Raw genomic sequence first — 26939 nt, 5'->3', positions numbered from 1 at the left:
TGATACCTTGGACAGCCACAACAGTTTGGAGCCACTCACTCCTAACCACTTGATCACGATGAAATCCACCACAGCCTTGCCTCCACCTGGCAAGTTTGAAAGAGAGGATCTCTATGGACGAAAGAGATGGCGTCAGGTGCAGTACCTGACAGAGCAGTTTTGGAGTAGATGGAAAAGGGAATATCTACACAATATCACAACAAGACAATGCTGGCATAGCACTGAAAGGAACCTGCAGGTTGGTGACATTGTACTGGATGCTGAGGACACTTTACCACGAAGCAAATGGAAACTCGGGACAGTCTCAGACGTCATTAAAGGCAAAGATGGACTTGTGAGACGGGCCAAAATCTTGTTTGGAGAGAAGGAGCTGAATCACAAAGGAGAGCGCACCAACAGGCCTGTTTAGGAGCGCCCTGTCCAGAAATTAGTTCTATTGTTAGAGGCTGTTTAAGCACTATTGCAGTTAAGAAATGCTATATTGTTTTCTGTGTAGTTTTAGCCCATACCTTTGAAAGGTTATTCTGTAATTTGAAATTGAGTGTTTTAAGGTTTCTATTTTGTAAAAACACTAATTTGGTGGGAGTGTAAGTAACTCTGCAGATCTTCTGGTAAAAGGGAATTGTACCTTTATTTTGAAAGGGTAAAAAGAGGATGTTTCTGCGTTTTGAATGTGAGCTTAACGGAACTTGTTACTGACAAATGTGAATTTTATTCAAAACTATTCGTTTAATGGACCCGTAACAATAATGGCAAAAAGCTCTTACGGTGGTGTTTTTACGCTGACGTTCAAGGACGGTATTGCATGGAAAGGAAGAAAATAAAGGAGTAATTTCACCAGCAGTAAGTGCCATGTCTCTTTATATGCGGGATCCGTTACACAATGCATTCTTGTGTTCTGTGCGTTTTTAAGCTTTCTCTCGTCCTGCAAACGCCTTTATAGTGAAGAAAGCAACAAAACTTAGTTTGAACAAAAAAGGTTGGAAAACTATTCACAAATCATGATACCATAATGAAACAGATAAACGTACTTTCCTGAGGTGCTAGTTTGAAGAGAACACTGTTAACCAATGCATTCTTGTGTTCTGTGCGTTTTTAAGCTTTCTCTCGTCCTGCAAACGCCTTTATAGTGAAGAAAGCAACAAAACTTAGTTTGAACAAAAAAGGTTGGAAAACTATTCACAAATCATGATACTATCATAAAACAGATAAATGCACTTTCCTGAGGTGCTAGTGAAGAGAACACTGTTAACCAATGCATTCTTGTGTTCTGTGCGTTTTTAAGCTTTCTCTCGGCCTGTGTTGTGACTTATTTGCAGTTCTGGACATTGGGCATTGATTGTTGGTTGTAACATGGGTGCAGTCGTGTTTCCAAATTGCAGGGTGCCATGTGGTTTTAATTTGAAGAAACGGAAGTGTTTTATTGTGAAGGGTGAAAACAGGATCTGTTCTAGTTTTCATGACGCCATCTTAACAAAAATGTAAATCAGAAAAAGTTGTATTTAGCCGCTGTGTTTTGTTCAATAAACCTGAACAACAAAGTTCAGTAAAACTACCGAGCCTCCGTCATGATTATAGAAGCTGTATCTACGTATCATTTGGTGCCGAAACCCGGGATGTAAGGACTTTAAGAACTTTTTCGAACGAAGTGAACAGCTAACGGCTCGGTTTAGCAGCCGTCATGACGGAGGGACTCGAGCGGCTGAAAAGGAAGCGGGCGACTATTCGCGCCGCTACGACGAGGCTGTTAACCCGCCTAGAGGACGAGGTGGGGAAGGAAAGACCAGATACTGACAAACTACGCGAGTTTCTGGCAGTTTTATCATCGAAGGAGGACAGTTTATTGGACTTGGACAAGGGCATAGAAGATGTGACGTCCACGGACGATCTGGACACGGAGATTTCAAGCACACTGGATTACATGGACCGCGTTCTCACTTGGAAGGTTCGCGCCACCACCGCCATCGGGCATCAGGAAACCATCAGAGACACCCCGAGAGTGCGCGTGAGCGATGGGAGCAGCGGTTCATTTACATCACAGTCCAGACAAACTGTTAAACTTCCTAAGCTAATGATAACAAAGTACGATGGTGAAATAAGCCAGTGGCAGGAATTCTGGTCACAATATGAAACAGCTATTCACAGAAATGAGGTACTATGCAAGACAGACAAGTTTACTTACCTCAGATCCTACCTGACTGGAGCAGCTGCTAGAACTATTGCAGGGCTTACAATGACAGATGCCAACTACGATGCTGCAATAGAGTTACTCCAGAGCCGCTTTGGGAGAAAGGACATTGTGATAAGTGCCCATATGTCCAAATTACTGAACTTAAACCCTGTTAAAAGATCTTCCGATGTTACAGCTTTGAGGCACTTGTATGATGAATGTGAGATCCAGATACGCAGTTTGGAGTCACTTGGAGTCCAGAGTGACACGTACGGCTGCCTGCTTTGTCCAGTGCTACTGCAGCTCATTCCGGAGGACATCGCACTCGCCTACACCCGCCAACCAAACGCGACCAACGAATGGAAGGTGCCAGAGTTGATTCAGTTTCTACAAAATGAGGTGCAAAGCAGAGAACGAGCGCTTCAGCTTACAAGACCAGGCCATGCATCGAAGGATCCGAGCCCACAACACAAGAATGTGGGTAAGCCATCCTACGCCTGCGATAAACCCAGAAAGTGGAGTGTCCCGTCAGCGACCGCCTTGCACACCGCCAGTGCCGTGCCCCGGACCTGTGTGTATTGTGACAGTAGCGACCACAAACCAGAGAACTGTTCCGACCATACAGTAAGTGCACGCAAGGATAAACTGAGAAAACTTGGACGGTGTTATGTCTGCTTAGGCCCAAAACACATTGCAAAATACTGCAGAGTAAAGGTTTTGTGCAGCCTATGCAACCGGAAACACCACTTGTCAGTTTGTGAGCAGTCTGAAGCCAAGCTAGATATTAACACTACCAATAGTAGTGAAAATACAGAAGCTGTGTTGTCGTCATTGACAAGCCCTGTAAAGGTGAAGACCAATACTCAGAACACAGTACTACTTCAGACAGTTAAGACATGGACTGTAGGACCAAAGGAGAGGAAGATAACACGCTGTCTATTGGATGGAGGCAGCCAGCGAAGTTTCATTCACAGAAACGTCGTCAGAGCCTTAGGACTCCCAGTTGTAAGGCAAGAGACACTAAATCTCCATGTTTTTGGTTCCACCTCTCCTGTAACAGAGAAACGCAATGTTGTGAGAGTTGAGCTCCAGAATATGTGGAACACTGAACAGAGACTTGAGATTGAAGCTGTAGAGACTCCTCAGGTGTGCAGTGCTGTGATAAAGGTCCCAAGCGAGCCCATTCAAGCAGAGATAAAGAAAAGAGGGCTTCAACTTGCAGACTTTCCACTAGAAGGTGCTAACGATCAAGAGTTGCAGGTGTTAATAGGAGCAGACTACTACTGGCAAGCAGTCACTGGAAAGGTCCAAAAGGTCACAAATTCACTAGTGGCAGTTGAGAGTATTTTTGGATGGGCTTTGCAGGGGCCAGTGACTACCTCCAGCGTTACAGAAACCACTTGCATGCACATAAGTTTGACTGAAGAGACCCAGATTTCCAAACAGTTACATGCATTCTGGGAGGTCGAGTCCCTGGGCATTGTAAACAAACAGGCGGAGAGCCGAGAGGACTCAGACATTTTACAAAGCTTTGAACAGACTACTACATTCGAAAATGGACGCTACCAAGTTGAGTTACCATGGCGATCTGACAAAGACCAGCTTCCAGACAACTTTAAGGTAGCAAAGAGACGTTTTGAGAGCCTTATGAGAAAACTAAAAACCGATGCAGCCTTGTATGCCAGGTACAACAACGTAATACAGGACTACCTGCAGCAAGGGATCTGTGAGGAGGTTTTAGAGGACAAAACAGTGACAGGGAACCAAGAGACTGTAAGATATTACATGCCACATCACGCTGTTGTAAGAGAGGACAAGGCCACAACTAAACTGAGAGTGGTATTTGATGCGTCCTCACATGATGCAGACAGCCCATCCCTCAATGACTGTTTGCACACAGGGCCTAATCTAAACCCAAACCTGCTAGAGGTACTCATCACATTCAGGTTGCATGAGATTGCCTTCACTGCTGATATAACCAAGGCTTTTCTTCAGATTTCCCTCGCAGAAAAGGATAAAGATGCTGTTAGGTTCCTGTGGATGCATGGACCCCCAACCAAAGACTGCAAGAATGAGGTATGTGTCCTGAGAATGAACAGAGTGGTTTTCGGAGTGTCTCCCAGCCCATTCCTGCTTGCTGCCACCATCAGAAAACACCTCAAACTATTTGACACAGAACAACCAAAGGCAGCACAGATCCTCAGTGACTCTCTGTATGTAGATGACTTTATTTCAAGCTCACCTACTGTGCAGGAAGCTCTACATGTGACAACAACAGCAAAAGACATTCTCGCTCAGGCAGGTATGGACCTCTGCAAATGGGTTACCAACTCACCTGACCTGAGAGCCATGTGGAAGGAGACTGGAGTAGAGTTGACTGGAGATACAGAGTCCTGTGGAAACGTGCTCAAAGTGCTAGGACTCGTTTGGAGACCAGAGAGAGATGATTTTGTGTTTGATCAAAAGGGACTCATTGACATTTTACGGGACAAAGAAAACACAAAGAGAAGTGTTCTACAAACATCGGCTCGCATATTTGACCCCATTGGGTTTCTCACTCCCTTTACTATCAGAGTGAAGTGCCTATTCCAAGAAATGTGGGAGAGAGGGCTCAGTTGGGATGAACCATTACCCATTGATTTGACTGAAAAATGGGAACAGTGGTGTATGGAGCTACCACTGCTCCACCTGATGGCTATTCCCAGGTGGTACCACATTGAGATCCAGCAAGAGTCACACACGGTGAAGTTGCATGTCTACTGTGACGCAAGTGAAAAGGCTTACAGTGCTGTGGCATATCTACAAGGAAAAAACAAACAAGGAGAGACTGTTACAAGCTTTGTGGCCTCTAAGTCGCGAGTCGCACCCCTAAAGAAAATGACATTACCTCGCCTGGAGCTTATGGGTGCACTTATTGGAGCAAGATTAGGACACAGTTTTCTCAAACCACTGAACATGGAGAAGAGCCAACTTCAAATGTGGACGGACTCGATGATCACTCTTCACTGGATCCGCAGCTCTGCCCAGCGGTGGAAGCCCTTTGTGGCCAACAGAGTGACTGAAATACAAGGGCTCACAAACCCGGAGACGTGGTCCCACTGTGCTGGTAAAATGAATCCTGCTGACTTACCTACACGAGGTCAGCATGCACAGAGTCTTATTGAGAGCCAGTTGTGGTGGAGCGGACCAGCTTCACTGTCCACAGCTGAAAGGGAGCTGGACATTGATGATGACAATGTGGTGAATGAGGTAAACACTGAACTGAAATCTAAGTATCAGACTGTTGTACAATTCACTAGCGCTGAACAAACGGTACCTCTGTTGAACTTAGAAAGGTACAGCAGGCTTAAGACTGTGTTAAGAATCACTGCATGGGTAAAACGCTTTGTAACTAACACAAGGTCTTGTCAAAGGGTTCAGGGAGAGTTAACCTCAGAAGAGCTGATTGCAGCTGAAATGTACTGGGTAAAGGCTACGCAAGAGCGCTGTTTTAGCTCTGAAATGTCCCAGCTAAAGTCAAAACTAAATGTGAAAAGAGACTCTAAAATCAAAGACTTGAAACCATTCTTAGATGAAAATGGTCTGCTAAGTGTTGGGGGAAGACTACACCACTCTGATTTTAGTTTCAGAGAACAGCACCCCTGGGTACTACCAACAAATCACAAGTACTCTGAGCTATTGGTTCATTCATGTCATGAAAAGGTGATGCATTCTGGTGTACGAGATACACTGATTCAACTCAGAGAACATTACTGGATTTTGAGAGGGAGACAGCTTGTAAAACGCATTGTTTCAAGTTGTTACATTTGCAGAAAACTTAAGGTTAAAGCAGCAAAGCAGATTACCGCTCCTTTACCTCGAGATAGAGTAACTGAGTCACCTCCTTTTGAAGTTACAGGTGTAGATTTGCAGGACCCTTGTATGTTAGATCTAAGGGGCAACCAGTAAAGGCATACATCACGCTGTTTACATGTGCAGTAACGAGAGCAGTACATTTGGAGTTGGTTTCAGATCAGACTACAGAGAACTTTCTACTAGCCTTAAAGCGATTCATTGCAAGACGAGGGCTATGTAAGATCATCTACTCTGATAATGCGAAGACATTCAAAAGAGCAGACAAAGATCTAAAGGAGTTATGGCAAAACATTAAAGGTTCAAAGCTCACAGAGTTTTTTACTGAGAAAGGGATCACCTGGAAGTTCATTGCTGAGCGGGCTGCCTGGTGGGGGGGCTTCTGGGAAAGGCTTGTGAGATCTGTTAAAACATGCTTAAAGAAGGTACTGGGAAAAGCCTCTTTGAGCTTTGAGGAACTCACAACTGTACTTACTGAGGTTGAGGCAGTGTTGAATTCTAGGCCTCTGTCGTATGTACATAGTGATGTATTAGAGCCCCAGCCACTTACCCCTTCACACTTCCTGGTTGGTAAACGCTTGACTTCCTTGCCACCAAAGACCTTTCTTTCTCCAGCTCAGGTGCTCACAGCAAACCGTGAGGAGCTTGGTAAAAGGTGGAAATACCAGCAGAGACTTTTGACCAGCTTTTGGAACAGCTGGCGCAGAGACTATCTATTGGACTTGAAATCCGCTCACAAAGTGGACACTCCTACTCCAACAGCACTTAAAGTAGGAGATGTTGTTCTCATTGGGGAGGACAACACACCCAGACAGACATGGAAGATGGGTAGACTCGTAGAGGTCTTTCCAGGCAGAGATGGCCTCATACGTTCATGTAATGTTTGCACTTCTACAGGCAGCGTGTTAAGAAGGCCTGTTCAGTTACTATACCCATTAGAAATAGGTTAAAGGTCAATTTGATACGTATGAACAGTTGTTCATTGGGCGGGAGGATGTTGTGACTTATTTGCAGTTCTGGACATTGGGCATTGATTGTTGGTTGTAACATGGGTGCAGTCGTGTTTCCAAATTGCAGGGTGCCATGTGGTTTTAATTTGAAGAAACGGAAGTGTTTTATTGTGAAGGGTGAAAACAGGATCTGTTCTAGTTTTCATGACGCCATCTTAACAAAAATGTAAATCAGAAAAAGTTGTATTTAGCCGCTGTGTTTTGTTCAATAAACCTGAACAACAAAGTTCAGTAAAACTACCGAGCCTCCGTCATGATTATAGAAGCTGTATCTACGTATCAGCCTGCAAACGCCTTTATAGTGAAGAAAGCAACAAAACTTAGTTTGAACAAAAAAGGTTGGAAAACTATTCACAAATCATGATACTATCATAAAACAGATAAATGCACTTTCCTGAGGTGCTAGTTTGAAGAGAACACTGTTAACCAATGCATTCTTGTGTTCTGTGCGTTTTTAAGCTTTCTCTCAGCCTGCAAACGCCCTAATTGTGAAGAAAGCAACAAAACTTAGTTTGAACAAAAAAGGTTGGAAAACTATTCACAAATCATGATACTATCATAAAACAGATAGATGCACTTTCCTGGGGTGCTAGTTTGAGGAGAACACTGTTAACCAATGCATTCTTGTGTTCTGTGCGTTTTTAAGCTTTCTCTCGTCCTGCAAACGCCTTTATAGTGAAGAAAGCAACAAAACTTAGTTTGAACAAAAAAGGTTGGAAAACTATTCACAAATCATGATACTATCATAAAACAGATAGATGCACTTTCCTGGGGTGCTAGTTTGAGGAGAACACTGTTAACCAATGCATTCTTGTGTTCTGTGCGTTTTTAAGCTTTCTCTCGTCCTGCAAACGCCTTTATAGTGAAGAAAGCAACAAAACTTAGTTTGAACAAAAAAGGTTGGAAAACTATTCACAAATCATGATACTATCATAAAACAGATAAATGCACTTTCCTGAGGTGCTAGTTTGAAGAGAACACTGTTAACCAATGCATTCTTGTGTTCTGTGCGTTTTTAAGCTTTCTCTCGGCCTGCAAACGCCTTTATAGTGAAGAAAGCAACAAAACTTAGTTTGAACAAAAAAGGTTGGAAAACTATTCACAAATCATGATACTATCATAAAACAGATAAATGCACTTTCCTGAGGTGCTAGTTTGAGGATAATTCTGTTAACCAATGCATTCTTGTGTTCTGTGCGTTTTTAAGCTTTCTCTCAGCCTGCAAACGCCTTTATAGTGAAGAAAGCAACAAAACTTAGTTTGAACAAAAAAGGTTGGAAAACTATTCACAAATCATGATACTATCATAAAACAGATAAATGCACTTTCCTGAGGTGCTAGTTTGAAGAGAACACTGTTAACCAATGCATTCTTGTGTTCTGTGCGTTTTTAAGCTTTCTCTCAGCCTGCAAACGCCCTAATTGTGAAGAAAGCAACAAAACTTAGTTTGAACAAAAAAGGTTGGAAAACTATTCACAAATCATGATACTATCATAAAACAGATAGATGCACTTTCCTGGGGTGCTAGTTTGAGGAGAACACTGTTAACCAATGCATTCTTGTGTTCTGTGCGTTTTTAAGCTTTCTCTCGTCCTGCAAACGCCTTTATAGTGAAGAAAGCAACAAAACTTAGTTTGAACAAAAAAGGTTGGAAAACTATTCACAAATCATGATACCATCATGAAACAGATAAACGTACTTTCCTGAGGTGCTAGTTTGAAGAGAACACTGTTAACCAATGCATTCTTGTGTTCTGTGCGTTTTTAAGCTTTCTCTCGTCCTGCAAACGCCTTTATAGTGAAGAAAGCAACAAAACTTAGTTTGAACAAAAAATGTTGGAAAACTATTCACAAATCATGATACTATCATAAAACAGATAGATGCACTTTCCTGGGGTGCTAGTTTGAGGAGAACACTGTTAACCAATGCATTCTTGTGTTCTGTGCGTTTTTAAGCTTTCTCTCGTCCTGCAAACGCCTTTATAGTGAAGAAAGCAACAAAACTTAGTTTGAACAAAAAATGTTGGAAAACTATTCACAAATCATGATACTATCATAAAACAGATAGATGCACTTTCCTGGGGTGCTAGTTTGAGGAGAACACTGTTAACCAATGCATTCTTGTGTTCTGTGCGTTTTTAAGCTTTCTCTCGTCCTGCAAACGCCTTTATAGTGAAGAAAGCAACAAAACTTAGTTTGAACAAAAAAGGTTGGAAAACTATTCACAAATCATGATACTATCATAAAACAGATAGATGCACTTTCCTGGGGTGCTAGTTTGAGGAGAACACTGTTAACCAATGCATTCTTGTGTTCTGTGCGTTTTTAAGCTTTCTCTCGTCCTGCAAACGCCTTTATAGTGAAGAAAGCAACAAAACTTAGTTTGAACAAAAAAGGTTGGAAAACTATTCACAAATCATGATACCATCATGAAACAGATAAACGTACTTTCCTGAGGTGCTAGTTTGAAGAGAACACTGTTAACCAATGCATTCTTGTGTTCTGTGCGTTTTTAAGCTTTCTCTCGGCCTGCAAACGCCTTTATAGTGAAGAAAGCAACAAAACTTAGTTTGAACAAAAAAGGTTGGAAAACTATTCACAAATCATGATACTATCATAAAACAGATAAATGCACTTTCCTGAGGTGCTAGTTTGAGGAGAATTCTGTTAACCAATGCATTCTTGTGTTCTGTGCGTTTTTAAGCTTTCTCTCAGCATGCAAACGCCTTTATAGTGAAGAAAGCAACAAAACTTAGTTTGAACAAAAAAGGTTGGAAAACTATTCACAAATCATGATACTATCATAAAACAGATAAATGCACTTTCCTGAGGTGCTAGTTTGAAGAGAACACTGTTAACCAATGCATTCTTGTGTTCTGTGCGTTTTTAAGCTTTCTCTCAGCCTGCAAACGCCTTTATAGTGAAGAAAGCAACAAAACTTAGTTTGAACAAAAAAGGTTGGAAAACTATTCACAAATCATGATACTATCATAAAACAGATAAACGTACTTTCCTGAGGTGCTAGTTTGAGGAGAACACTGTTAACCAATTCATTCTTGTGTTCTGTGCGTTTTTAAGCTTTCTCTCGGCCTGCAAACGCCTTTTTAGTGAAGAAAGCAACAAAACTTAGTTTGAACAAAAAAGGTTGGAAAACTATTCACAAATCATGATACTATCATAAAACAGATAGATGCACTTTCCTGGGGTGCTAGTTTGAGGAGAACACTGTTAACCAATGCATTCTTGTGTTCTGTGCGTTTTTAAGCTTTCTCTCGGCCTGCAAACGCCTTTATAGTGAAGAAAGCAACAAAACTTAGTTTGAACAAAAAAGGTTGGAAAACTATTCACAAATCATGATACTATCATAAAACAGATAAATGCACTTTCCTGAGGTGCTAGTTTGAGGATAATTCTGTTAACCAATGCATTCTTGTGTTCTGTGCGTTTTTAAGCTTTCTCTCAGCCTGCAAACGCCTTTATAGTGAAGAAAGCAACAAAACTTAGTTTGAACAAAAAAGGTTGGAAAACTATTCACAAATCATGATACTATCATAAAACAGATAAATGCACTTTCCTGAGGTGCTAGTTTGAAGAGAACACTGTTAACCAATGCATTCTTGTGTTCTGTGCGTTTTTAAGCTTTCTCTCAGCCTGCAAACGCCCTAATTGTGAAGAAAGCAACAAAACTTAGTTTGAACAAAAAAGGTTGGAAAACTATTCACAAATCATGATACTATCATAAAACAGATAGATGCACTTTCCTGGGGTGCTAGTTTGAGGAGAACACTGTTAACCAATGCATTCTTGTGTTCTGTGCGTTTTTAAGCTTTCTCTCGTCCTGCAAACGCCTTTATAGTGAAGAAAGCAACAAAACTTAGTTTGAACAAAAAAGGTTGGAAAACTATTCACAAATCATGATACCATCATGAAACAGATAAACGTACTTTCCTGAGGTGCTAGTTTGAAGAGAACACTGTTAACCAATGCATTCTTGTGTTCTGTGCGTTTTTAAGCTTTCTCTCGTCCTGCAAACGCCTTTATAGTGAAGAAAGCAACAAAACTTAGTTTGAACAAAAAATGTTGGAAAACTATTCACAAATCATGATACTATCATAAAACAGATAGATGCACTTTCCTGGGGTGCTAGTTTGAGGAGAACACTGTTAACCAATGCATTCTTGTGTTCTGTGCGTTTTTAAGCTTTCTCTCGTCCTGCAAACGCCTTTATAGTGAAGAAAGCAACAAAACTTAGTTTGAACAAAAAATGTTGGAAAACTATTCACAAATCATGATACTATCATAAAACAGATAGATGCACTTTCCTGGGGTGCTAGTTTGAGGAGAACACTGTTAACCAATGCATTCTTGTGTTCTGTGCGTTTTTAAGCTTTCTCTCGTCCTGCAAACGCCTTTATAGTGAAGAAAGCAACAAAACTTAGTTTGAACAAAAAAGGTTGGAAAACTATTCACAAATCATGATACCATCATGAAACAGATAAACGTACTTTCCTGAGGTGCTAGTTTGAGGAGAATTCTGTTAACCAATGCATTCTTGTGTTCTGTGCGTTTTTAAGCTTTCTCTCAGCATGCAAACGCCTTTATAGTGAAGAAAGCAACAAAACTTAGTTTAAACAAAAAAGGTTGGAAAACTATTCACAAATCATGATACTATCATAAAACAGATAGATGCACTTTCCTGGGGTGCTAGTTTGAGGAGAACACTGTTAACCAATGCATTCTTGTGTTCTGTGCGTTTTTAAGCTTTCTCTCGGCCGGCTAACGCCTTTATAATGAAGAAAGCAACAAAACTTAGTTTAAACAAAAAAGGTTGGAAAACTATTCACAAATCATGATACCATCATAAAACAGATAAACGTACTTTTCTGAGGTGCTAGTTTGAGGAGAATTCTGTTAACCAATGCATTCTTGTGTTCTGTGCGTTTTTAAGCTTTCTCTCAGCCTGCAAACGCCTTTATAGTGAAGAAAGCAACAAAACTTAGTTTGAACAAAAAATGTTGGAAAACTATTCACAAATCATGATACTATCATAAAACAGATAGATGCACTTTCCTGGGGTGCTAGTTTGAGGAGAACACTGTTAACCAATGCATTCTTGTGTTCTGTGCGTTTTTAAGCTTTCTCTCGTCCTGCAAACGCCTTTATAGTGAAGAAAGCAACAAAACTTAGTTTGAACAAAAAAGGTTGGAAAACTATTCACAAATCATGATACTATCATAAAACAGATAGATGCACTTTCCTGGGGTGCTAGTTTGAGGAGAACACTGTTAACCAATGCATTCTTGTGTTCTGTGCGTTTTTAAGCTTTCTCTCGTCCTGCAAACGCCTTTATAGTGAAGAAAGCAACAAAACTTAGTTTGAACAAAAAAGGTTGGAAAACTATTCACAAATCATGATACTATCATAAAACAGATAAATGCACTTTCCTGAGGTGCTAGTTTGAAGAGAACACTGTTAACCAATGCATTCTTGTGTTCTGTGCGTTTTTAAGCTTTCTCTCGGCCTGCAAACGCCTTTATAGTGAAGAAAGCAACAAAACTTAGTTTGAACAAAAAAGGTTGGAAAACTATTCACAAATCATGATACCATCATGAAACAGATAAACGTACTTTCCTGAGGTGCTAGTTTGAAGAGAACACTGTTAACCAATGCATTCTTGTGTTCTGTGCGTTTTTAAGCTTTCTCTCGTCCTGCAAACGCCTTTATAGTGAAGAAAGCAACAAAACTTAGTTTGAACAAAAAAGGTTGGAAAACTATTCACAAATCATGATACTATCATAAAACAGATAGATGCACTTTCCTGGGGTGCTAGTTTGAGGAGAACACTGTTAACCAATGCATTCTTGTGTTCTGTGCGTTTTTAAGCTTTCTCTCGTCCTGCAAACGCCTTTATAGTGAAGAAAGCAACAAAACTTAGTTTGAACAAAAAAGGTTGGAAAACTATTCACAAATCATGATACCATCATGAAACAGATAAACGTACTTTCCTGAGGTGCTAGTTTGAAGAGAACACTGTTAACCAATGCATTCTTGTGTTCTGTGCGTTTTTAAGCTTTCTCTCGGCCTGCAAACGCCTTTATAGTGAAGAAAGCAACAAAACTTAGTTTGAACAAAAAAGGTTGGAAAACTATTCACAAATCATGATACTATCATAAAACAGATAAACGTACTTTCCTGAGGTGCTAGTTTGAGGAGAACACTGTTAACCAATTCATTCTTGTGTTCTGTGCGTTTTTAAGCTTTCTCTCGGCCTGCAAACGCCTTTTTAGTGAAGAAAGCAACAAAACTTAGTTTGAACAAAAAAGGTTGGAAAACTATTCACAAATCATGATACTATCATAAAACAGATAGATGCACTTTCCTGGGGTGCTAGTTTGAGGAGAACACTGTTAACCAATGCATTCTTGTGTTCTGTGCGTTTTTAAGCTTTCTCTCGGCCTGCAAACGCCTTTATAGTGAAGAAAGCAACAAAACTTAGTTTGAACAAAAAAGGTTGGAAAACTATTCACAAATCATGATACTATCATAAAACAGATAAATGCACTTTCCTGAGGTGCTAGTTTGAGGATAATTCTGTTAACCAATGCATTCTTGTGTTCTGTGCGTTTTTAAGCTTTCTCTCAGCCTGCAAACGCCTTTATAGTGAAGAAAGCAACAAAACTTAGTTTGAACAAAAAAGGTTGGAAAACTATTCACAAATCATGATACTATCATAAAACAGATAAATGCACTTTCCTGAGGTGCTAGTTTGAAGAGAACACTGTTAACCAATGCATTCTTGTGTTCTGTGCGTTTTTAAGCTTTCTCTCAGCCTGCAAACGCCCTAATTGTGAAGAAAGCAACAAAACTTAGTTTGAACAAAAAAGGTTGGAAAACTATTCACAAATCATGATACTATCATAAAACAGATAGATGCACTTTCCTGGGGTGCTAGTTTGAGGAGAACACTGTTAACCAATGCATTCTTGTGTTCTGTGCGTTTTTAAGCTTTCTCTCGTCCTGCAAACGCCTTTATAGTGAAGAAAGCAACAAAACTTAGTTTGAACAAAAAAGGTTGGAAAACTATTCACAAATCATGATACCATCATGAAACAGATAAACGTACTTTCCTGAGGTGCTAGTTTGAAGAGAACACTGTTAACCAATGCATTCTTGTGTTCTGTGCGTTTTTAAGCTTTCTCTCGTCCTGCAAACGCCTTTATAGTGAAGAAAGCAACAAAACTTAGTTTGAACAAAAAATGTTGGAAAACTATTCACAAATCATGATACTATCATAAAACAGATAGATGCACTTTCCTGGGGTGCTAGTTTGAGGAGAACACTGTTAACCAATGCATTCTTGTGTTCTGTGCGTTTTTAAGCTTTCTCTCGTCCTGCAAACGCCTTTATAGTGAAGAAAGCAACAAAACTTAGTTTGAACAAAAAATGTTGGAAAACTATTCACAAATCATGATACTATCATAAAACAGATAGATGCACTTTCCTGGGGTGCTAGTTTGAGGAGAACACTGTTAACCAATGCATTCTTGTGTTCTGTGCGTTTTTAAGCTTTCTCTCGTCCTGCAAACGCCTTTATAGTGAAGAAAGCAACAAAACTTAGTTTGAACAAAAAAGGTTGGAAAACTATTCACAAATCATGATACCATCATGAAACAGATAAACGTACTTTCCTGAGGTGCTAGTTTGAAGAGAACACTGTTAACCAATGCATTCTTGTGTTCTGTGCGTTTTTAAGCTTTCTCTCGTCCTGCAAACGCCTTTATAGTGAAGAAAGCAACAAAACTTAGTTTGAACAAAAAAGGTTGGAAAACTATTCACAAATCATGATACCATCATGAAACAGATAAACGTACTTTCCTGAGGTGCTAGTTTGAGGAGAATTCTGTTAACCAATGCATTCTTGTGTTCTGTGCGTTTTTAAGCTTTCTCTCAGCATGCAAACGCCTTTATAGTGAAGAAAGCAACAAAACTTAGTTTAAACAAAAAAGGTTGGAAAACTATTCACAAATCATGATACTATCATAAAACAGATAGATGCACTTTCCTGGGGTGCTAGTTTGAGGAGAACACTGTTAACCAATGCATTCTTGTGTTCTGTGCGTTTTTAAGCTTTCTCTCGGCCGGCTAACGCCTTTATAATGAAGAAAGCAACAAAACTTAGTTTAAACAAAAAAGGTTGGAAAACTATTCACAAATCATGATACCATCATAAAACAGATAAACGTACTTTTCTGAGGTGCTAGTTTGAGGAGAATTCTGTTAACCAATGCATTCTTGTGTTCTGTGCGTTTTTAAGCTTTCTCTCAGCCTGCAAACGCCTTTATAGTGAAGAAAGCAACAAAACTTAGTTTGAACAAAAAATGTTGGAAAACTATTCACAAATCATGATACTATCATAAAACAGATAGATGCACTTTCCTGGGGTGCTAGTTTGAGGAGAACACTGTTAACCAATGCATTCTTGTGTTCTGTGCGTTTTTAAGCTTTCTCTCGTCCTGCAAACGCCTTTATAGTGAAGAAAGCAACAAAACTTAGTTTGAACAAAAAAGGTTGGAAAACTATTCACAAATCATGATACTATCATAAAACAGATAGATGCACTTTCCTGGGGTGCTAGTTTGAGGAGAACACTGTTAACCAATGCATTCTTGTGTTCTGTGCGTTTTTAAGCTTTCTCTCGTCCTGCAAACGCCTTTATAGTGAAGAAAGCAACAAAACTTAGTTTGAACAAAAAAGGTTGGAAAACTATTCACAAATCATGATACTATCATAAAACAGATAAATGCACTTTCCTGAGGTGCTAGTTTGAAGAGAACACTGTTAACCAATGCATTCTTGTGTTCTGTGCGTTTTTAAGCTTTCTCTCGGCCTGCAAACGCCTTTATAGTGAAGAAAGCAACAAAACTTAGTTTGAACAAAAAAGGTTGGAAAACTATTCACAAATCATGATACCATCATGAAACAGATAAACGTACTTTCCTGAGGTGCTAGTTTGAAGAGAACACTGTTAACCAATGCATTCTTGTGTTCTGTGCGTTTTTAAGCTTTCTCTCGTCCTGCAAACGCCTTTATAGTGAAGAAAGCAACAAAACTTAGTTTGAACAAAAAAGGTTGGAAAACTATTCACAAATCATGATACTATCATAAAACAGATAGATGCACTTTCCTGGGGTGCTAGTTTGAGGAGAACACTGTTAACCAATGCATTCTTGTGTTCTGTGCGTTTTTAAGCTTTCTCTCGTCCTGCAAACGCCTTTATAGTGAAGAAAGCAACAAAACTTAGTTTGAACAAAAAAGGTTGGAAAACTATTCACAAATCATGATACCATCATGAAACAGATAAACGTACTTTCCTGAGGTGCTAGTTTGAAGAGAACACTGTTAACCAATGCATTCTTGTGTTCTGTGCGTTTTTAAGCTTTCTCTCGGCCTGCAAACGCCTTTATAGTGAAGAAAGCAACAAAACTTAGTTTGAACAAAAAAGGTTGGAAAACTATTCACAAATCATGATACTATCATAAAACAGATAAATGCACTTTCCTGAGGTGCTAGTTTGAGGAGAATTCTGTTAACCAATGCATTCTTGTGTTCTGTGCGTTTTTAAGCTTTCTCTCAGCATGCAAACGCCTTTATAGTGAAGAAAGCAACAAAACTTAGTTTGAACAAAAAAGGTTGGAAAACTATTCACAAATCATGATACTATCATAAAACAGATAAATGCACTTTCCTGAGGTGCTAGTGAAGAGAACACTGTTAACCAATGCATTCTTGTGTTCTGTGCGTTTTTAAGCTTTCTCTCGGCCTGCAAACGCCTTTATAGTGAAGAAAGCAACAAAACTTAGTTTGAACAAAAAAGGTTGGAAAACTATTCACAAATCATGATACTATCATAAAACAGATAGATGCACTTTCCTGGGGTGCTAGTTTGAGGAGAACACTGTTAACCAATGCATTCTTGTGTTCTGTGCGTTTTTAAGCTTTCTCTCGTCCTGCAAACGCCTTTATAGTGAAGAAAGCAACAAAACTTAGTTTGAACAAAAAAGGTTGGAAAACTATTCACAAATCATGATACTATCATAAAACAGATAAATGCACTTTCCTGAGGTGCTAGTGAAGAGAACACTGTTAACCAATGCATTCTTGTGTTCTGTGCGTTTTTAAGCTTTCTCTCGGCCTGCAAACGCCTTTATAGTGAAGAAAGCAACAAAACTTAGTTTGAACAAAAAAGGTTGGAAAACTATTCACAAATCATGATACTATCATAAAACAGATAAATGCACTTTCCTGAGGTGCTAGTTTGAGGATAATTCTGTTAACCAATGCATTCTTGTGTTCTGTGCGTTTTTAAGCTTTCTCTCAGCCTGCAAACGCCTTTATAGTGAAGAAAGCAACAAAACTTAGTTTGAACAAAAAAGGTTGGAAAACTATTCACAAATCATGATACTATCATAAAACAGATAAATGCACTTTCCTGAGGTGCTAGTTTGAAGAGAACACTGTTAACCAATGCATTCTTGTGTTCTGTGCGTTTTTAAGCTTTCTCTCAGCCTGCAAACGCCCTAATTGTGAAGAAAGCAACAAAACTTAGTTTGAACAAAAAAGGTTGGAAAACTATTCACAAATCATGATACTATCATAAAACAGATAGATGCACTTTCCTGGGGTGCTAGTTTGAGGAGAACACTGTTAACCAATGCATTCTTGTGTTCTGTGCGTTTTTAAGCTTTCTCTCGTCCTGCAAACGCCTTTATAGTGAAGAAAGCAACAAAACTTAGTTTGAACAAAAAAGGTTGGAAAACTATTCACAAATCATGATACCATCATGAAACAGATAAACGTACTTTCCTGAGGTGCTAGTTTGAAGAGAACACTGTTAACCAATGCATTCTTGTGTTCTGTGCGTTTTTAAGCTTTCTCTCGTCCTGCAAACGCCTTTATAGTGAAGAAAGCAACAAAACTTAGTTTGAACAAAAAATGTTGGAAAACTATTCACAAATCATGATACTATCATAAAACAGATAGATGCACTTTCCTGGGGTGCTAGTTTGAGGAGAACACTGTTAACCAATGCATTCTTGTGTTCTGTGCGTTTTTAAGCTTTCTCTCGTCCTGCAAACGCCTTTATAGTGAAGAAAGCAACAAAACTTAGTTTGAACAAAAAATGTTGGAAAACTATTCACAAATCATGATACTATCATAAAACAGATAGATGCACTTTCCTGGGGTGCTAGTTTGAGGAGAACACTGTTAACCAATGCATTCTTGTGTTCTGTGCGTTTTTAAGCTTTCTCTCGTCCTGCAAACGCCTTTATAGTGAAGAAAGCAACAAAACTTAGTTTGAACAAAAAAGGTTGGAAAACTATTCACAAATCATGATACCATCATGAAACAGATAAACGTACTTTCCTGAGGTGCTAGTTTGAGGAGAATTCTTTTAAACAATGCATTCTTGTGTTCTGTGCGTTTTTAAGCTTTCTCTCAGCCTGCAAACGCCTTTATAGTGAAGAAAGTAACAAAACTAAGTTTGAACAAAAAAGGTTGGAAAACTATTCACAAATCATGATACCATCATGAAACAGATAAACGTACTTTCCTGAGGTGCTAGTTTGAGGAGAATTCTGTTAACCAATGCATTCTTGTGTTCTGTGCGTTTTTAAGCTTTCTCTCAGCATGCAAACGCCTTTATAGTGAAGAAAGCAACAAAACTTAGTTTAAACAAAAAAGGTTGGAAAACTATTCACAAATCATGATACTATCATAAAACAGATAGATGCACTTTCCTGGGGTGCTAGTTTGAGGAGAACACTGTTAACCAATGCATTCTTGTGTTCTGTGCGTTTTTAAGCTTTCTCTCGGCCGGCAAACGCCTTTATAATGAAGAAAGCAACAAAACTTAGTTTAAACAAAAAAGGTTGGAAAACTATTCACAAATCATGATACCATCATAAAACAGATAAACGTACTTTTCTGAGGTGCTAGTTTGAGGAGAATTCTGTTAACCAATGCATTCTTGTGTTCTGTGCGTTTTTAAGCTTTCTCTCAGCCTGCAAACGCCTTTATAGTGAAGAAAGCAACAAAACTTAGTTTGAACAAAAAAGGTTGGAAAACTATTCACAAATCATGATACTATCATAAAACAGATGAATGCACTTTCCTGAGGTGCTAGTTTGAAGAGAACACTGTTAACCAATGCATTCTTGTGTTCTGTGCGTTTTTAAGCTTTCTCTCAGCCTGCAAACGCCCTAATTGTGAAGAAAGCAACAAAACTTAGTTTGAACAAAAAAGGTTGGAAAACTATTCACAAATCATGATACTATCATAAAACAGATAGATGCACTTTCCTGGGGTGCTAGTTTGAGGAGAACACTGTTAACCAATGCATTCTTGTGTTCTGTGCGTTTTTAAGCTTTCTCTCGGCCTGCAAACGCCTTTATAGTGAAGAAAGCAACAAAACTTAGTTTGAACAAAAAATGTTGGAAAACTATTCACAAATCATGATACTATCATAAAACAGATAGATGCACTTTCCTGGGGTGCTAGTTTGAGGAGAACACTGTTAACCAATGCATTCTTGTGTTCTGTGCGTTTTTAAGCTTTCTCTCGTCCTGCAAACGCCTTTATAGTGAAGAAAGCAACAAAACTTAGTTTGAACAAAAAAGGTTGGAAAACTATTCACAAATCATGATACCATAATGAAACAGATAAACGTACTTTCCTGAGGTGCTAGTTTGAAGAGAACACTGTTAACCAATGCATTCTTGTGTTCTGTGCGTTTTTAAGCTTTCTCTCGTCCTGCAAACGCCTTTATAGTGAAGAAAGCAACAAAACTTAGTTTGAACAAAAAAGGTTGGAAAACTATTCACAAATCATGATACTATCATAAAACAGATAAATGCACTTTCCTGAGGTGCTAGTGAAGAGAACACTGTTAACCAATGCATTCTTGTGTTCTGTGCGTTTTTAAGCTTTCTCTCGGCCTGCAAACGCCTTTATAGTGAAGAAAGCAACAAAACTTAGTTTGAACAAAAAAGGTTGGAAAACTATTCACAAATCATGATACTATCATAAAACAGATAAATGCACTTTCCTGAGGTGCTAGTTTGAAGAGAACACTGTTAACCAATGCATTCTTGTGTTCTGTGCGTTTTTAAGCTTTCTCTCAGCCTGCAAACGCCCTAATTGTGAAGAAAGCAACAAAACTTAGTTTGAACAAAAAAGGTTGGAAAACTATTCACAAATCATGATACTATCATAAAACAGATAGATGCACTTTCCTGGGGTGCTAGTTTGAGGAGAACACTGTTAACCAATGCATTCTTGTGTTCTGTGCGTTTTTAAGCTTTCTCTCGTCCTGCAAACGCCTTTATAGTGAAGAAAGCAACAAAACTTAGTTTGAACAAAAAAGGTTGGAAAACTATTCACAAATCATGATACTATCATAAAACAGATAGATGCACTTTCCTGGGGTGCTAGTTTGAGGAGAACACTGTTAACCAATGCATTCTTGTGTTCTGTGCGTTTTTAAGCTTTCTCTCGTCCTGCAAACGCCTTTATAGTGAAGAAAGCAACAAAACTTAGTTTGAACAAAAAAGGTTGGAAAACTATTCACAAATCATGATACTATCATAAAACAGATAAATGCACTTTCCTGAGGTGCTAGTTTGAAGAGAACACTGTTAACCAATGCATTCTTGTGTTCTGTGCGTTTTTAAGCTTTCTCTCGGCCTGCAAACGCCTTTATAGTGAAGAAAGCAACAAAACTTAGTTTGAACAAAAAAGGTTGGAAAACTATTCACAAATCATGATACCATCATGAAACAGATAAACGTACTTTCCTGAGGTGCTAGTTTGAAGAGAACACTGTTAACCAATGCATTCTTGTGTTCTGTGCGTTTTTAAGCTTTCTCTCGTCCTGCAAACGCCTTTATAGTGAAGAAAGCAACAAAACTTAGTTTGAACAAAAAAGGTTGGAAAACTATTCACAAATCATGATACTATCATAAAACAGATAGATGCACTTTCCTGGGGTGCTAGTTTGAGGAGAACACTGTTAACCAATGCATTCTTGTGTTCTGTGCGTTTTTAAGCTTTCTCTCGTCCTGCAAACGCCTTTATAGTGAAGAAAGCAACAAAACTTAGTTTGAACAAAAAAGGTTGGAAAACTATTCACAAATCATGATACCATCATGAAACAGATAAACGTACTTTCCTGAGGTGCTAGTTTGAAGAGAACACTGTTAACCAATGCATTCTTGTGTTCTGTGCGTTTTTAAGCTTTCTCTCGGCCTGCAAACGCCTTTATAGTGAAGAAAGCAACAAAACTTAGTTTGAACAAAAAAGGTTGGAAAACTATTCACAAATCATGATACTATCATAAAACAGATAAATGCACTTTCCTGAGGTGCTAGTTTGAGGAGAATTCTGTTAACCAATGCATTCTTGTGTTCTGTGCGTTTTTAAGCTTTCTCTCAGCATGCAAACGCCTTTATAGTGAAGAAAGCAACAAAACTTAGTTTGAACAAAAAAGGTTGGAAAACTATTCACAAATCATGATACTATCATAAAACAGATAAATGCACTTTCCTGAGGTGCTAGTTTGAAGAGAACACTGTTAACCAATGCATTCTTGTGTTCTGTGCGTTTTTAAGCTTTCTCTCAGCCTGCAAACGCCTTTATAGTGAAGAAAGCAACAAAACTTAGTTTGAACAAAAAAGGTTGGAAAACTATTCACAAATCATGATACTATCATAAAACAGATAAACGTACTTTCCTGAGGTGCTAGTTTGAGGAGAACACTGTTAACCAATTCATTCTTGTGTTCTGTGCGTTTTTAAGCTTTCTCTCGGCCTGCAAACGCCTTTTTAGTGAAGAAAGCAACAAAACTTAGTTTGAACAAAAAAGGTTGGAAAACTATTCACAAATCATGATACTATCATAAAACAGATAGATGCACTTTCCTGGGGTGCTAGTTTGAGGAGAACACTGTTAACCAATGCATTCTTGTGTTCTGTGCGTTTTTAAGCTTTCTCTCGGCCTGCAAACGCCTTTATAGTGAAGAAAGCAACAAAACTTAGTTTGAACAAAAAAGGTTGGAAAACTATTCACAAATCATGATACCATAATGAAACAGATAAACGTACTTTCCTGAGGTGCTAGTTTGAAGAGAACACTGTTAACCAATGCATTCTTGTGTTCTGTGCGTTTTTAAGCTTTCTCTCGTCCTGCAAACGCCTTTATAGTGAAGAAAGCAACAAAACTTAGTTTGAACAAAAAAGGTTGGAAAACTATTCACAAATCATGATACTATCATAAAATAGATAAATGCACTTTCCTGAGGTGCTAGTGAAGAGAACACTGTTAACCAATGCATTCTTGTGTTCTGTGCGTTTTTAAGCTTTCTCTCGGCCTGCAAACGCCTTTATAGTGAAGAAAGCAACAAAACTTAGTTTGAACAAAAAAGGTTGGAAAACTATTCACAAATCATGATACTATCATAAAACAGATAAATGCACTTTCCTGAGGTGCTAGTTTGAAGAGAACACTGTTAACCAATGCATTCTTGTGTTCTGTGCGTTTTTAAGCTTTCTCTCAGCCTGCAAACGCCCTAATTGTGAAGAAAGCAACAAAACTTAGTTTGAACAAAAAAGGTTGGAAAACTATTCACAAATCATGATACTATCATAAAACAGATAGATGCACTTTCCTGGGGTGCTAGTTTGAGGAGAACACTGTTAACCAATGCATTCTTGTGTTCTGTGCGTTTTTAAGCTTTCTCTCGTCCTGCAAACGCCTTTATAGTGAAGAAAGCAACAAAACTTAGTTTGAACAAAAAAGGTTGGAAAACTATTCACAAATCATGATACTATCATAAAACAGATAGATGCACTTTCCTGGGGTGCTAGTTTGAGGAGAACACTGTTAACCAATGCATTCTTGTGTTCTGTGCGTTTTTAAGCTTTCTCTCGTCCTGCAAACGCCTTTATAGTGAAGAAAGCAACAAAACTTAGTTTGAACAAAAAAGGTTGGAAAACTATTCACAAATCATGATACTATCATAAAACAGATAAATGCACTTTCCTGAGGTGCTAGTTTGAAGAGAACACTGTTAACCAATGCATTCTTGTGTTCTGTGCGTTTTTAAGCTTTCTCTCGGCCTGCAAACGCCTTTATAGTGAAGAAAGCAACAAAACTTAGTTTGAACAAAAAAGGTTGGAAAACTATTCACAAATCATGATACCATCATGAAACAGATAAACGTACTTTCCTGAGGTGCTAGTTTGAAGAGAACACTGTTAACCAATGCATTCTTGTGTTCTGTGCGTTTTTAAGCTTTCTCTCGTCCTGCAAACGCCTTTATAGTGAAGAAAGCAACAAAACTTAGTTTGAACAAAAAAGGTTGGAAAACTATTCACAAATCATGATACTATCATAAAACAGATAGATGCACTTTCCTGGGGTGCTAGTTTGAGGAGAACACTGTTAACCAATGCATTCTTGTGTTCTGTGCGTTTTTAAGCTTTCTCTCGTCCTGCAAACGCCTTTATAGTGAAGAAAGCAACAAAACTTAGTTTGAACAAAAAAGGTTGGAAAACTATTCACAAATCATGATACCATCATGAAACAGATAAACGTACTTTCCTGAGGTGCTAGTTTGAAGAGAACACTGTTAACCAATGCATTCTTGTGTTCTGTGCGTTTTTAAGCTTTCTCTCGGCCTGCAAACGCCTTTATAGTGAAGAAAGCAACAAAACTTAGTTTGAACAAAAAAGGTTGGAAAACTATTCACAAATCATGATACTATCATAAAACAGATAGATGCACTTTCCTGGGGTGCTAGTTTGAGGAGAACACTGTTAACCAATGCATTCTTGTGTTCTGTGCGTTTTTAAGCTTTCTCTCGTCCTGCAAACGCCTTCATAGTGAAGAAAGCAACAAAACTTAGTTTGAACAAAAAAGGTTGGAAAACTATTCACAAATCATGATACCATCATGAAACAGATAAACGTACTTTCCTGAGGTGCTAGTTTGAGGAGAATTCTGTTAACCAATGCATTCTTGTGTTCTGTGCGTTTTTAAGCTTTCTCTCGTCCTGCAAACGCCTTTATAGTGAAGAAAGCAACAAAACTTAGTTTGAACAAAAAAGGTTGGAAAACTATTCACAAATCATGATACCATCATGAAACAGATAAACGTACCTTCCTGAGGTGCTAGTTTGAAGAGAACACTGTTAACCAATGCATTCTTGTGTTCTGTGCGTTTTTAAGCTTTCTCTCGTCCTGCAAACGCCTTCATAGTGAAGAAAGCAACAAAACTTAGTTTGAACAAAAAAGGTTGGAAAACTATTCACAAATCATGATACTATCATAAAACAGATAGATGCACTTTCCTGGGGTGCTAGTTTGAGGAGAACACTGTTAACCAATGCATTCTTGTGTTCTGTGCGTTTTTAAGCTTTCTCTCGTCCTGCAAACGCCTTTATAGTGAAGAAAGCAACAAAACTTAGTTTGAACAAAAAAGGTTGGAAAACTATTCACAAATCATGATACTATCATAAAACAGATAAATGCACTTTCCTGAGGTGCTAGTTTGAAGAGAACACTGTTAACCAATGCATTCTTGTGTTCTGTGCGTTTTTAAGCTTTCTCTCAGCCTGCAAACGCCTTTATAGTGAAGAAAGCAACAAAACTTAGTTTGAACAAAAAAGGTTGGAAAACTATTCACAAATCATGATACTATCATAAAACAGATAAACGTACTTTCCTGAGGTGCTAGTTTGAGGAGAACACTGTTAACCAATTCATTCTTGTGTTCTGTGCGTTTTTAAGCTTTCTCTCGGCCTGCAAACGCCTTTTTAGTGAAGAAAGCAACAAAACTTAGTTTGAACAAAAAAGGTTGGAAAACTATTCACAAATCATGATACTATCATAAAACAGATAGATGCACTTTCCTGGGGTGCTAGTTTGAGGAGAACACTGTTAACCAATGCATTCTTGTGTTCTGTGCGTTTTTAAGCTTTCTCTCGGCCTGCAAACGCCTTTATAGTGAAGAAAGCAACAAAACTTAGTTTGAACAAAAAAGGTTGGAAAACTATTCACAAATCATGATACCATCATGAAACAGATAAACGTACCTTCCTGAGGTGCTAGTTTGAAGAGAACACTGTTAACCAATGCATTCTTGTGTTCTGTGCGTTTTTAAGCTTTCTCTCGTCCTGCAAACGCCTTCATAGTGAAGAAAGCAACAAAACTTAGTTTGAACAAAAAAGGTTGGAAAACTATTCACAAATCATGATACTATCATAAAACAGATAGATGCACTTTCCTGGGGTGCTAGTTTGAGGAGAACACTGTTAACCAATGCATTCTTGTGTTCTGTGCGTTTTTAAGCTTTCTCTCGTCCTGCAAACGCCTTTATAGTGAAGAAAGCAACAAAACTTAGTTTGAACAAAAAAGGTTGGAAAACTATTCACAAATCATGATACCATCATGAAACAGATAAACGTACTTTCCTGAGGTGCTAGTTTGAAGAGAACACTGTTAACCAATGCATTCTTGTGTTCTGTGCGTTTTTAAGCTTTCTCTCGGCCTGCAAACGCCTTTATAGTGAAGAAAGCAACAAAACTTAGTTTGAACAAAAAAGGTTGGAAAACTATTCACAAATCATGATACTATCATAAAACAGATAAATGCACTTTCCTGAGGTGCTAGTTTGAGGAGAATTCTGTTAACCAATGCATTCTTGTGTTCTGTGCGTTTTTAAGCTTTCTCTCAGCATGCAAACGCCTTTATAGTGAAGAAAGCAACAAAACTTAGTTTGAACAAAAAAGGTTGGAAAACTATTCACAAATCATGATACTATCATAAAACAGACAAATGCACTTTCCTGAGGTGCTAGTTTGAAGAGAACACTGTTAACCAATGCATTCTTGTGTTCTGTGCGTTTTTAAGCTTTCTCTCAGCCTGCAAACGCCTTTATAGTGAAGAAAGCAACAAAACTTAGTTTGAACAAAAAAGGTTGGAAAACTATTCACAAATCATGATACTATCATAAAACAGATAAACGTACTTTCCTGAGGTGCTAGTTTGAGGAGAACACTGTTAACCAATTCATTCTTGTGTTCTGTGCGTTTTTAAGCTTTCTCTCGGCCTGCAAACGCCTTTTTAGTGAAGAAAGCAACAAAACTTAGTTTGAACAAAAAAGGTTGGAAAACTATTCACAAATCATGATACTATCATAAAACAGATAGATGCACTTTCCTGGGGTGCTAGTTTGAGGAGAACACTGTTAACCAATGCATTCTTGTGTTCTGTGCGTTTTTAAGCTTTCTCTCGTCCTGCAAACGCCTTTATAGTGAAGAAAGCAACAAAACTTAGTTTGAACAAAAAAGGTTGGAAAACTATTCACAAATCATGATACTATCATAAAACAGATAGATGCACTCTCCTGGGGTGCTAGTTTGAGGAGAACACTGTTAACCAATGCATTCTTGTGTTCTGTGCGTTTTTAAGCTTTCTCTCGTCCTGCAAACGCCTTTATAGTGAAGAAAGCAACAAAACTTAGTTTGAACAAAAAAGGTTGGAAAACTATTCACAAATCATGATACCATCATGAAACAGATAAACGTACTTTCCTGAGGTGCTAGTTTGAAGAGAACACTGTTAACCAATGCATTCTTGTGTTCTGTGCGTTTTTAAGCTTTCTCTCGTCCTGCAAACGCCTTTATAGTGAAGAAAGCAACAAAACTTAGTTTGAACAAAAAAGGTTGGAAAACTATTCACAAATCATGATACTATCATAAAACAGATAGATGCACTTTCCTGGGGTGCTAGTTTGAGGAGAACACTGTTAACCAATGCATTCTTGTGTTCTGTGCGTTTTTAAGCTTTCTCT

At 38.5% G+C, this 26939-nt stretch overlaps 1 protein-coding gene across 1 annotated transcript; it reads left to right on the top strand.

Moving 5' to 3' along the window:
• Positions 1-1302: 1302 nt before the first annotated feature.
• LOC144408035 (uncharacterized) lies at positions 1303-7272 on the top strand. The gene is made up of 2 exons (XM_078103806.1): positions 1303-2794; positions 4166-7272. The coding sequence occupies exons 1-2, from the start codon at positions 1682-1684 to the stop codon at positions 6116-6118; spliced, it is 3066 nt and encodes a 1021-aa protein (XP_077959932.1). The 5' UTR covers positions 1303-1681; the 3' UTR covers positions 6119-7272.
• Positions 7273-26939: the final 19667 nt, after the last annotated feature.

Source organism: Gasterosteus aculeatus, chromosome 5 (assembly GCF_964276395.1).
Source record: "Gasterosteus aculeatus chromosome 5, fGasAcu3.hap1.1, whole genome shotgun sequence".
NCBI lineage: Eukaryota > Metazoa > Chordata > Actinopteri > Perciformes > Gasterosteidae > Gasterosteus > Gasterosteus aculeatus.
The sequence above is the reverse complement of the archived record's forward strand: the minus strand, read 5'-3'. Positions and strand labels throughout refer to the sequence as shown.

Excerpts from the sequence above, each read along its gene's own strand:
- LOC144408035 (XM_078103806.1), top strand. The coding sequence starts at position 1,682 with ATGACGGAGGGACTCGAGCGGCTGAAAAGGAAGCGGGCGACTATTCGC. Across the intron at positions 2,795-4,165 it reads AGAACTGTTCCGACCATACA|ATTTCCCTCGCAGAAAAGGA; the intron begins GTAAGTGCACGC and ends GCTTTTCTTCAG.